Genomic DNA, 13,825 nt, shown 5'->3' on the forward strand with positions numbered 1-13,825 from the left:
AGTGTCCATTAAAAGATGGATAATGGAACCCCTTGTAGCAGCTTACCTGGAGTCTGGCCTTTCAGGATCAGTGCTACCGACCGCCCCTGGGATGCTGACTCCTGATTAGAGCAGGCAACTCCCTTCCCTGAAGTGACGTTGAGATCAGCACATTTATTAGAACACTTTATGATGAAGTTATTTTAAAATAAGTTACATCATATTGTCATCTTTTCTCAAATCAAGAGATGGATTTCACTTTCCAAATACCTGATTTGCCTCATTTTTGTATTAATGGCTGTTAAAGGTGCAAAACTCCTTTAATTTCAACAACCATTACTATCATCTATCTATCACCTATCTATCTATCTATCTATCTATCGATCTATCTATCTATCTATCGATCTATCATGTCAAGGTGTAATCGGTTTGATTAACTCACTCTGAAGTGCTTTATACATTTTTCCTTGAGGAAATAAAGCCACCAGGAATTTTCTCATCTCTCCATCATCATAATTTTCAAAGTACCCCCATATTGGTTACTGTTTCCACGGAGTAGATTCCTCCTCTTGAGCTCTAAATCCCACTGTCTCTTTTGTGTGTGTGTGTGTGTGTGTGTGTGTGTGTGTGTGTGTGTGAATATATCATTTATTCAAATGATGTATGGGCACTGTATTAGTTTCCTATTGCTATGACAAATTATCACAACACAAAATAATTATTTTACAGTTCTGGAAGCCGGGAGTTTGAAATGGGTCTCACTGGAAGAAAGTCAAGCTGTCAGCAGGGCTGCATTCCTTCTGGAGGGTCTAGGGGAGAATCCCTCTTCTTGCCTTTTCCAGTTTCTGAATTTCTTGGCTCATGTCTCCTTCCTCACTCTTTTTTTTTTTTAACATCTTTATTGGAGTATAATTGCTTTACAATGGTGTATTAGTTTCTGCTTTATAACAAAGTGAATCAGTTATACATATACATATGTTCTCATATCTCTTCCCTCTTGCGTCTCCCTCCTTCCCACCCTCCCTATCCCACCCCTCCAGGTGGTCACAAAGCATCGAGCTGATCTCCCTGTGCTATGCAGCTGCTTCCCACTAGCTATCTATTTTATGTTTGGTAGTGTATATATGTCCTTGCCACTCTCTCACTTTGTCACAGCTTACCCTTCCCCCTCCCCATATCCTCAAGTCCATTCTCTAGTAGGTCTGTGTCTTTGTTCCCACTGTCTCTTATCTTTTCAAAATCTCCACCCTTACAATTGTCCCTCCCTCCCTCCCTCCCTCTCTCTCCTCTTCTCTCCTCTCTCCTCTCCCTCTTTCTCTCCTAAAGCATCGTTTTTCCCTTTGTCTCCTGGATCAATCAATTTACAAAACTATTGATTTACAAAAATGTTTTTTTTTAACTCCCCCAATTTTTCTGCTACCTTTAAATGCCAATCATGTTCTCAAATTAGCATTTTAAAAGAAATACTTTTCATTCAAAACTAGTAGAATCCAAAAGAGGATTCAGGCATTGCTTGGGAGATGGTGCTAGACAGCATCAAAGGTTAATTTCTAACCCTGACTCTGTTTCCATGATGAGGTGGTACCTAACATGGGAACCAAAGTTACAGTCTATGCATTAAGGTGACACAGAATAACTCATTCATTCAACTGCTGGTGAATATAAATTGGTAAAATCATTCTGAAAAGAAAAAAAAAATGACGATATGAATTAAATGCCTTAAAGATGTCCAAACATCAATTTGGACCCAGAATTTCCACTTCTAGGGACTTTCCTCAAGGAAATAACTAAGAAAGTGAGCAAACATCATTTACAAGATATTCTCTTGCAGGAGGTTAGTAGGTAGTTGTAACTCCCAACTTTGAAAAAGCCCTCCCTCAACTCCATGTCCTTAACCAACTATTATCCCATTTCCTTCTTTCCTTTAATGGCAAAAATATCTGAAGGAAACATTTCACTTCCTGATTCCAAGCCTCTCATCAGCTCATTCTTACAAGATCTTGTTTCCTGCTACTTTACTGAGCTCTGTCTTGGCAGGGTTATTGAAGACTTCCATGTTTCCAAATGCAATATTAAGATGTCTGTTCTTTTCTTGATCCCTCAGTGGTACTCTGTGTAGGTGACCACTTTTGCTTGTTTGGAATACTTTCTTCTCTTACTTTTCAAGACTCTACCCTCAACTGAATTCCCTTCTTCCTCATAGGTCACTCCTTCCCTGTTTCTTCTTCTGAATGTCTGTTAGCTACAGAGTTTGAGCTCAGTCCTGGACGTCTTTCTCTTACCTACAAACCCTCTCTCAAGCAGCCTCTTATGTAGTCTCAAGGCTTTAAAGATATGTATGTTGCTGGCTCTCAAATTCATGCTCCAATCATGACTTAACTCTGAATTTCCAGTGCTACTCTACTTGATATTCTCCATTAGGATGGCTAACCTAGACTTAATCTAAATCTAAAATATGCAAAACAGAACTCTTGATTTCTTGCCATAAGCCTGTTCCTTATTTCAATATTAGCTTCATTGCCTCTCTGTGGTTCAGGCCAAAATCCTACTGAGACATCCTTGATTCCTCTTTTTCCTCATTCTCCAAACTCAATCCAAGAGCTAGTCCCATTTGCTTTGCCTCCAAATTATGTTCATCCACTTCTCTCCATCCTCATCAGTATCATGGAAAGCCTTTAGCCAGCAGAACAGGAGTGATGAGGACAAAGATTATGGAAGAGAGATTTTGGATAAGGTCTTATAGGTCATTGTAAGAAGTTTGGTTTTATTTTAAATTTGATGGGGAATAACTTGAGGATTTTAAGCAAGGAGTGACACAATGTAGACTTTAAAAGATCTCTCTAAATGCTGTTCAGGGGATGAGGGATACACTGGAGTGGGGAAGAGTGGAGGAAGGGAGTGGACTGCGTTTCTGTATTGTGTAGAAATTGATGCTTCACTTTGTTAGCACCTTGGCCAAACTCAGATGAACAGATTATGGTGTTTGTTCAAGAGGCCAACTCTCAAATGAGATTACAGCAAACGTTGTTTCTTATAGTCAACTCTGACTTGATATTAAGGAGGGAAGACCAAGAAATGGAACTTTTGCTAACACTAGACATAGTACTAATGATCTTGGGTGGGAACAGTGATAACATTCTCTTTAGTTCAAAATTAATAGCTGGGGGACAGGTTAGAGAAGGGACATCCTTTTTTTCATTAGGACCTTTGTGATTTCTCGTCCCTTTATCTATATAACTGGTATGCTGGACAAGCAACATTCATCGGTTTTGATTAAAAACCAGGTTTGATAACATATATATGTATAACTGAATCACTTTGCTGTACAGCAGAAATTAACCCAACATTGTAAATCAACTATACTTCAGTATAAATTTTTAAAAATCAGCTTTGATTTTGCCCCTCATCTCCTTTAGAACTAGTCAAGGAAGTACTTCCCTTGACTTTGAATAAAACTTGAATTGTTGCATGAATTTTCTGTTGCTTTCCTAGGTAGTAAAAATTCCGGGGTCTATGTAAGTTACAGACATAGAAATTCATTTACAAAAAGTGTTTAATCCTGGGTAGTAATTGAAACTCTGAACTTGATTTAAAGTTAAATCTTTCCCCTCCCCTGTGGTCCAGGAGAGAGGTGGTTTCCTTCTCTCTTCTTGTGAGAGTGGAATGTCAAAAATCCATGGAAAAGAGGTGGATAGATGCAAATACAAGGAGATTTTTAGATTCATTAAGCAAAAGATTGAACTGTGAGAACACAGTGCATGCTGAAGAGGGGCATTTGTAAAATATTTCCTGTGAAACAATTTTTGGAAAAATCGGAGGATAGCTAATTTGTAAGTGTCTTTTGTGACATTGTGGCTGGTGGTTAAGCCAGGTCCCTCGGAATGCTTTCTAAACATGTAGATTTCCTCCTATGATTGTATGAATAAAAAGTTAGAATTCATTTTATTTAACTGGGGGCCATTGTGATCTATCAGTGACATGTCTCCGTCAAAAAAGTTTTCACAAGACAAAGGAGCGAATTTTGCTACTTTTGCTAATTCAGCATGAATTTAAATTTGTGTAAGTTATATTTTCAAAAGGGATTTAATTTGTAGCCAGGGTATTATTTTCACCGTATCTTACTGATTGGTTTCATATAATGATAATTCACCATTCATCTCTTTGGAGTAGTTTATAGAGTCTGGTAGAATAGCAACGAGTTTTGGTTAATGGCTGAGAAACATTTGGACTTGGAACACAAAGGACTACAACCGTATAAACTTTTCTCCTGATCTAAATTTTGAAGAAAAAGTAGAGTTTATCTTTGTAAGGTGAATTCACTGAAATAGCTTTATATTTTGGTCCAACACTTTGAGCTCCTTCCTCTAAGCATATGTAATTAATCATATTTACATATGAGAGTTGATTAGATTTTTAAGATAAGAAATGCCATAAATTAATTCAAATACTGTTTTACTGCTTACTTACTCGAATACATTATTTTTTTGAGTGCGTTTAGTGATCAATACCTCAGTAATCTAGTTTTCATGCTTTACAAATCCTCTCAGTTGGAACAAATACACAATGTAAAGATAGAAGCTTATGGAACAAGCCCATAAGAATTCGATATACAAACCTTGACACAAACCCTATGTGGATTTCCTTCAGATGGGCACCAAATTTTTTTGCATATTTGAAAAAACTAAATACAATTTTAATTTACTTATTACTCAATTTAGAATTTTGATTTGTTTACATGGTATGTTGACAGGTTGCTACAGAGATGGTCAACGTTATGAAGAAGGATCAGTAATTAAAGAGAACTGCAATTCCTGGTAATGAATTTAAGTGGCACAGAACTGTCTGTGTATGTTTTCTTCAAAGGAACATTTGTGAAACAAAGCATATATTTAAATACAGATAGAATCATAAGTCATAAGATATCACATACCCATAGTTTTTATAAGCTTATTTAATTTTAATAAATGTTTAAAAGCTAATCATGAATATTTCTTTTAACATTTGAGTTTGGTGTTTGTGACAGTGGCCTGCTTTCACAAACCTCTTAATTTTAAACATTCTGATATACTACAGGAAAATCACGTGTTCTTGAACACAGTAACTATATATAAAACAAAGCTGCCTTGAAATTGATTATCCTGCAAAAAATTTACAATTACAAATGTGTCGAATCTACTGTCTCCATTGTCTTATGTTTTCAAACTCCAATGACTGGGTGATCATTTCATTTATTAATTGCCTGAAGTGGAAGATACTGAGTGGTAGCTAATGCACGTGTTGTGATTTATTTTTGCCAAGAATTAAAGTCATATGGTTAACATTAGTCAAAAATATCTTTTATGCCTTAACAAGGTGCAACTCTTGTTACTAATTTTATAAGTATACTCCCTAAAGACCAGGCCACTTTCATAACTTTTGTATCTTTACAGCACATGCTCAGGACAGCAATGGAAATGTTCCCAGCATGTATGCCTTGTTCAACCAGGATTAATTGAACATGTCAATAAAGGAGACTATGGGTGAGAGAAATCTTGCTTTCTAGGCTTTTTGGCGCCTCCCTCCCTCATTGCCCCTCAGGTTTCAAACAATGTATTTCCTATCATTTCCTTCTAAAAATGATCATTCTTTCAAAAACAAAAAAAAGAGTGGGTGAGAAATGGGGAGGGTGGTAGAACGGCATGTGAAATTGGAATGAACAGAGGTGAACATTAAATGATTAAAAATTAAAAGGCACAAAGAGGAAATATAGAGCATGGTCTTAAATTGTTTAGGAAGGAGCAGTGTCAAGGTGTGAGTGAGGCTAGTAGGGGGAGCTTTAGTTTAAATAAGTATTCAGGCAAAATCAGGAAGTAGGCAAACAGGTTCATTCATGTTCATCATCTTTCCTTCCGGTGCTGCCCTGACCCAGCCAATCATATGCTCATCTAACCTGGGTAGACTCCGACCTTCAGAAAGTAGTATTTTATCTCGATGATCCCCCAAACGACCAGTCCATCTAGACAGCGTCATCGACATGACTGATATCTAGCCAATTTCACTCATGGTTGAGTAAAAAGACTGGTTGAGCCATTTTACTTTGCTAATAAACAAAGCTTGAACTGATTGACAAAGGAAGTAACTGTTTGATGCTCTCTGATAGATTAATAAATTAAGTCACTTTTCCACTTACATAGAGGGAATTAGGTGTAGGTGCTGACACTGGCTTTCTTTACTGAACTGAAGGGAGAAGGGATGGGCCAGCTGTTTTCTGCTTCAGGATTTCTCCACTGTCACTGATCAAATTTCTATACACCCTCGAAAACATTTTCTACCTTCAGGAAAAGATTTCACGTGAGAAGACCTACTGTTAAGCAACTATAAAAGTGAAGTCATCCTGAAATGCATTTTTAAAACATAGAAATATCACTTCTTGCTACACCTAAGACATATGTTTCCCAGGACAGTGGGGACACTAATTTTCGATGTACCCAGAGTATTTTCTTGGAAGACACAAAAGACACTTGGAAGTCACATTTGTTGATATTAATATTCTTAAACCATTCTCAACTCCTCTGTGTGTGTGTATGTGTTTTGACAATATTTTAGGTGATAATATGATGACATTTTAAGTATTTCTAGGGAAAAACAATTATTTTCTATGGCTAAGTGATATTTAAATCATTAAAAGGACATGAGAGTATGTGTCATCATGAGAGATTATCTGAATCAGGTTCCTAAAAGGATTCAAATGCTTGAGCTAACAAGCACACACTTCCAAGAAGCCAAGATAAGCAGCCAAGCTTTCCACTGTCACAGAACCCAGGAGAAACCACAGTCTAAAGCAATGTGGCAAGAAAGTCATATAAGAGTACAGATCTGTTGGGAATGCTGACTTCCTTGGAAGGAAGAATTTTCTTTCCATCATTTGTTTATTCTGAGAGTACTCTAGGTCAATTTAAGAGGCACAGGATTTGCCTTTTAGTAGCAAACATAGATGACTTAAAAAAAAAAAGGTGAAGTAAAATTGCAGCAAAAGAAAATATACTCAGATCAAAGAAAAAAGTTACGTAAAAGAGACAAAGTATGAAGAAAAGGAGTAAAACTAAAATTATTTACCAGGGAACAACAGGAGGGAGTGTAGAAAGTCCTTGAATTTAAAAGAAAGTTCTAGGGCTATCCTGGTGGCGCAGTGGTTGAGAGTCTGCCTGCCGATGCAGAGGACACGAGTTCGTGCCCCGGTCCGGGAGGATCCCACATGCCGCTGAGCGGCTGGGCCCATGAGCCATGGCCACTGAGCCTGTGCGTCCGGAGCCTGTGCTCCGCAACGGGGAGAGGCCACACAGTGAGAGGCCCGCGTAACGCAAAAAAAAAAAAAAAAAGAAAGTTCTAATTCTCAGATATTTACTGTTCCTGATGTTTAAGTTGTTTTCATGTATGAAAACAGAGTCATATTATAGCATTCATTGTCTGTTTTAAGCGCTTTTTAAAATAGCCTATGTACAAATATACACAGCCTTTGCTTTAAAACATTTATTTCTGGCATCTTGGTAGTATTTAGATCCAAATCTTTATTCATTCTGCATAGCCCACTTCAGTGCTTATTTATTCCCTGTATTATGTTGTAATGCAATTAATATTAACAAAACATGTGTTTCCCTTTTGGCACTACTGAGGATACAAATAAATAATTTCTTAGAGGAATTTACAATCTAGCTGAGGAATCCACATATCATAACTTTGTAAAAGGATTTCTAGTGATAGGGCAGTTATAAGTGGCAAATTAGTAGCACAAATAATAATCAGCAAGTTAGTGGAACAAAGGGAGAGAGAGAACAGTCTCAGTCTATCTGATGCTGTGAAACAAACCACTTCAGAATTTAGCGCCCTGAAAGCACGAGCTTTTTTTTTGTTCATACCGGCAATTTGGGATGGACTTAGCTGAGGCTTTTTTCCTGGTCTCTCCTGGGGTTACTCATGTGTCCACAGACATCTAGGGCCTCAGCTGGGGCTGCATTGTCCAGGTGGCCCCCTGCCCATGTCTGGTGGTTGGTGCTGGTTGTTGGGGGCCCCATGTGTCTCCAGCAGGACAGCCTTGGTTTCTTCACATAATGACAGTGTTCAAGCAGGACATGAGGGGAGGATGGAAATGGCTCACGAGGCCAAAGCTTGAAATTTGCACATTGTCAATTTCACTGCATTCTACTGGACAAAGCAAGTTACCAGGCCAGCTCACATTCAACGGTTGGAAAAATGGACTCCATCTCTTGATGGAAAGAGCTACAAAGAATTTGTACCCATTTTTAATCCATCCTATCTCTAACCCTGATTTTTCTTATGAACTCAAAGTCTATAGACTATCTATTGAATAAGTTGACTCTGATTTCTTACTGATTTCTCAAAGTCAAAAATACCCCAAACCAAAAGGACTAACCTTTTGACTTGTCCTTGGTTACTGGCATCACCCGCTACCATGTCAACTAAGCCAGAAAATCTGAAGTTAGTTTGAGGCTTCTTTCCTCTTCACTCTCAGTCACTAGACTCTTGTAATCCCCACAAAGTTTACTTTAGAAATTTATTTCCTTTATTCTTATGCTATATTCTAGTGCATTTCTTTATCAAGCCTAGTTTGAAATGACCTGACTTTACTCTCTGTTCCCAGTCTGACCAAATTCCAACCAATCCTTTATACTTTCATGGTTATCCTTCTGAAACAAAGCTTTGATTCTGCCACTCAGGTTCTTAAAAAGTCTTCAATGACACTCCATTGCTTTAGAATATAATTTTACTCCTCAGCATAAATAACAATCTGTCCCAAATGCTTTACTGCCTCATCTTTTACACTCTTTCCAGCCCCTGTCTCTCTGCTCGCTCTCAGAGTTTAAGTGCTCTACTTATCTGCTATTCCCTAAATGTTATTCCAAATTTCAAACCTGCTTTGCTCCAGAGTTGCCTTTATTTAGAATAAATTATCTCTTTCCTCACATCTGGCTGTCTAATTCATTCTCATCCTTCCAGGCTGAGCACTAAAAAGTCGCTTTCTGTAAAAACTTCTTCTAACTCCTTCAGGAAGAGTTATGTTTCAGTCCTCTACTCTGATCAGATTTTGACCTATCGCTAATAAATTATGCATACTGAAGTCATTTCTCTTTTGTAGGCTTTTTTAGAGTATGAGCTTTCTGAAGGTAGAGAAATTTATTTCTATGTCCCCAGTGTTTACTGAAGAATGTGATAGATAAATTAAGAATGTTCAGTAAATGCTAACTTGGGTTAAAAGGAAAGTGATGACAGACATAGAGGACAGACTGGTTGTTGCCAAGGGATAGGTGGGGTAGGAGAAGGATGGATTGGGAGTTTGGGACTAGCAGATGCAAACTAGTATATATAGGATGGATAAACAGCAAGGTCCTACTGTATAGCACAGGGAACTATATTCAATATCCTGGGATAAAGCATAATGGAAAAGAATATGAAAGAGAATATATATATATATATGTATATATAACTGAATCACCTTGCTGTACAGCAGAAATTAACACGACATTGTAAATCAAATATACTTCAATTAAAAAAACAAAGTGATGAGCCTAGGTCAAAAAGGATGATGCAGAGCAGTGGTGCTATTCATGCTTTTCTGAGCATAAATTATAGTAATCATACATGTAACTTTATGACCTAGTACACACACACACACACACACACACACATGCACTTGTACATACACTTAAATGTATATAAATATTACTTACCCTCACTCTGTCCTATAAACTCTAATATTTCCTATTGTTTCTCTTATATTCTATTTTATCTTTTAAAATACTGATCCCTATTCACTAAATTGAATGATTAATTAAATGGCCCCAAAATGTCTCAATGTTTGAAAACTACTAGTGTAGGGCACCAAAAACATATTTTACTGTTGCGTGATTTCCTAAGGCTGATCCTGGTGGTCTCTTAAATAAACCTGCAATGTCTAATATATTCAAAAGTTTCTTTATTGAAATTCCCTGGAATGATGGAGATTACATTTAAAAATTGTGGCTCAAAGTTGCTTCAAGTTTTATGAACTAACAGATCTTGTAAAAGAAAAGAATTAACTTGCCAGGCATATTATTTTATTTTATTTTATTTTTTTGCGGTACGCGGGCCTCTCACTGTTGTGGCCTCTCCCGCTGCGGAGCACAGGCTCCGGACGCGCAGGCTCAGCAGACATGGCTCATGGGCCTAGCTGCTCCGCAGCATGTGAGATCTTCGCGCACCGGGGCACGAACCCATGTCCCTTGCATTGCCAGGCGGACTCTCAACCACTGCGCCACCAGGGAAGCCCACCAGGCATGTTATTGAAAATTGAGTCATATCTTCAATCATTCATAGGAGCCTTTCACACTGTAAACAATTTTGGTGATAAACACAACATGATAGAGTTTAGATTTGCCTTAAGTACTGAAAATATATTGTCCTTAAGTTGTAGCTAATTCAAATAAACAATGATTAAATTACTTTCATTTTTCTCATTTTTCATCTCCTATCATCTCTTAAGGAATTGTTATCTTGAAATCTCATCATTAGGTTTTGAAAATAAAGCTTACTTTTTTATGTAAGGGCACAAAATATGTCTCTAAAAAAAGGTACTTTTTGTTATCTAATTTTACATCAGTTGAATTTATATTATATTAATAATGACTAATATTATGGAGCATTTACCACAAATTAACTCATTTAATATATAATAGAATATTTCAATAAAATATTTCAATAAAATTAATTAGTGTTGCTGTAATCTTTTTAAGTATAACTATTTTATCCTCAATTTTTCATGGATACTTGTTTTTACATGGTCAGCTTCTTTTCAAATCTAAATTATAAATAAAACAGATTTCCCAATTTAACCTGTAAGTACATTTCTGAACATTCAAGCTTCTTTCTAAAATATATTTAATGACATTTAGAAGAAACTGCATATATTGGCCTTATTATCACTAAAATCCCTTTACTGTATGTGGAGATTCAATATTCTTAAATTTAGTCTATATTAATACAGCCTTAGGTTCCTCATTTGAGACACTAAAATAATTGATATAGACCTACTTTAAGAAGAGTGATATGCTTCCCTATTAGAGTAATCAATAATGCATCATTAATATAATGAATATCTAGCTTTCAGTAACAGTTCCAATTTTGTCAGATTTGCTTCTATATAATTTCAGAAATATAAATGAACATGTAATGATAAAAGTGACATCATGTAACCTGTACCTATTTTTCTCTTTCATTTGTAAGGCAGATGGACAGCCAAGAACTACAGCCAATTCTGGGGAATGACTTTGGAGGAGGGTTTCAAATATCGCCTTGGAACCCTGCCACCCAGCCCCTTGCTTCTGAGTATGAATGAAGTGGCAGTAGGTATCCTCTCTGTTTGACTCATGTATGTGTGTGTTTGTATAAGTGTGTTCATAGGTGCATATAAAGCAATTTTAAATAACTAAAATAGTGAGTTTAGTGCTTTCCGAGATAATTTTGTCATATAAATTAAAAAAACCTTTCCCCAAAATGGTTGTTACATACCCCCCAAATTTTCATGTGGACTTTGAAATTTCACTAATATTAATTAGATATAGTTTCCTCTCTTCAGGAATGATTGTGTTCATTTACATTGCTAATCATTGCAGAGAAATTCATGTTTCTGATGATTGGCTTGTCGGTGACCCAATGCTTAAGCAAGTCATTAGTTGTCCTTATTTTTCTTTTTCTAAGTAAACTTAGTTATTTTGTGAATTCATCAAAACAGAGTTTTGACAGCTCGTGGGTACTCCATTATGAAATGAAGATAAAATAAATGCCAGTAACTGCAGACATGTATGCTATGATGACTAGCAGAAGTTTATCCTCAAAAGTCCTCACATTTTCCATTTAAAGAACACCTTCAAATTTCCCTGATGAGCTGGCAAACTCCTTCATGAAATTGCCATGTTTCGTAACACCCTCATGTTTCTAATACTATTGTATTGGTTTTCCCTTTCATTTTCAAGTGGTGTTATCTTCTGATAATATGTACCTTGCATAAAGAATCTTCCACCTGTCTAGTTATCACAGATGTCTAACTTAGAGCTGCAGTTTTACCATCCCATTTGTGGTGTCTCTCAGTTGAGATTTTGATTGTATTCAAGGCCTGCTACAAATGCCCAAGGCATTTGTATCATTTTTTTTTTTTAGATTCCACATATAAGTGTTATCATATGATATTTGTCTTTCTCTGTCTGACTTACTTCAAAAACAAACTTTTGGTTACCAAAGGGGAAGGGTGGGAGGGAGGAATAAATTAGGAGTTTGGGATTAACATATGCACACTACTATATACAAAATAGATTGTCAACAAAGACCTACTCTATAGCACAGGGAACTATACTCAGTATTCTGTAATAACCTATATGGGAAAGAATCTGAAAAAGAATGGGTATGTGTATATGGATAAATGAATCACTTTGCTGTATACCTGAAACTAACACAGCACTGTAAATTAACTATACTCCAATATAAACTAAAAATTAAATTTAAAAAAATGTCCAGGGCAGAGAGGGGTTCCCTGGCTGCTGGAGAACTGGCTCTTCCCTCTGCAATGAAGGTGTCAGGTCCTGGCTGCCCGGAAGCTCTCAGCATCTCAGAGCAAGCAGGGCTGTTATTTATGCTGTTGGATGAGTTGTAAATCCACAAGTTCCTCATTAAATGTTCAATGCGCTTTGCTTTCAAAAGATGTAATCCCCTGACTTATTATTCCAGTTCAAATTCCAGTAGCAGGACCCGCTAAATTATGACTAGTATCAGAAAAGATCATAACAGCTGCCATGTATTGAGTAGTTGTGCGCCAATCACTCTTATCAGCACTTTCATACATTATCTCATCTAATTCCCAGCTTGATGTAGTGGGTACTGTAATTCTCCACATTTTAAAGACAAGAACATTGACACAGAGAGAGGCCAAGTCACACGGAGATGGAGAGGAGAGAAAAGCCACCATAGAATTACTTAAATGGCAGAGTCAGGACTTTAAAAGATCTGCCCCCAAATGGTTCCTAGGCTTCTGGTATAATCAGTTAGCTTTGGCCAGTTCAGTTTCAAAATAGCAAAAAGTCTTTTAATCTTGGAGCCAGAACTAACTTTATGAAATGATCAGCTTAGATATATTTTTGGATTTTTTCCACAATCATTGAGACATAACATCTTTAGAGGTGTGGCTCATATTCATAGCTTTTATTGACTTACTTATAAGATCAATTGGAAAAGAGTTATTTTTTCTGGCTGTTTACTTTTTCAATTTTGTCCTTATCTATCTGGAAAAAAAGAGACAGAAGTGTTTAGGAAAATAATAAGTTCACCCTCTTTATAAGGATTACTCTTTCTCTTGCTTTTAGTGAGGGTCCCAGTTAGCCAAATACACATTTGGGTGTCAATATACATTTTTTCTTGATTCTTTCTAACATTTCCTTTTGAAGCTTTATTTTTTTGCAATTTAGAGTATTTTATATTATAGAGAAAATGAGGTATGTTTCTTTCCCAGGTTGCCACTCACTGTAGCATAGAAAAAGGCAATCTAATTCTAAATCATTTATTGGCTCCTAGGGATTTGTTTGCATAAAAGTGACTATGGTGATATTTAAATGAAAAATCTTAATGACTAGTACTCTGGGAGAATTTAAATTACCTAGTGCTATGAATTAATGTAATAAAGTAGCTAAGTAATTCCAGGAAAGCAATAAGGAAAATTTGGCTGATCTGTAAGACTTCTGCTACACACAAGGACATAGATTCCCATTTCTAAGGCATAGTAGCTTGAGGGCTGAGGTCCTTTCAAAAAGTTTCTGAGTGTTTCCCT

At 36.6% G+C, this 13,825-nt stretch overlaps 1 protein-coding gene across 2 annotated transcripts in view; it reads left to right on the forward strand.

Moving 5' to 3' along the window:
* The window catches only part of TINAG (tubulointerstitial nephritis antigen), a 94,368-nt gene that overhangs the window by 3,894 nt on the left and 76,649 nt on the right, over window positions 1-13,825 (forward strand). For both annotated transcript variants that reach the window (XM_029243051.1, XM_029243052.1), the window contains exons 2-4: window positions 4,730-4,793; window positions 5,409-5,498; window positions 11,240-11,354. In XM_029243051.1, the coding sequence (XP_029098884.1) occupies window positions 4,730-4,793; window positions 5,409-5,498; window positions 11,240-11,354 (269 nt within the window). The remainder of the gene's footprint in view (window positions 1-4,729; window positions 4,794-5,408; window positions 5,499-11,239; window positions 11,355-13,825) is intronic.

The sequence above is a fragment of the Monodon monoceros genome, unplaced genomic scaffold (genome assembly GCF_005190385.1).
Source record: "Monodon monoceros isolate NGI ecotype Baffin Bay Population unplaced genomic scaffold, NGI_Narwhal_1 Super_Scaffold_3, whole genome shotgun sequence".
Classification (NCBI taxonomy): Eukaryota; Metazoa; Chordata; class Mammalia; order Artiodactyla; family Monodontidae; genus Monodon; species Monodon monoceros.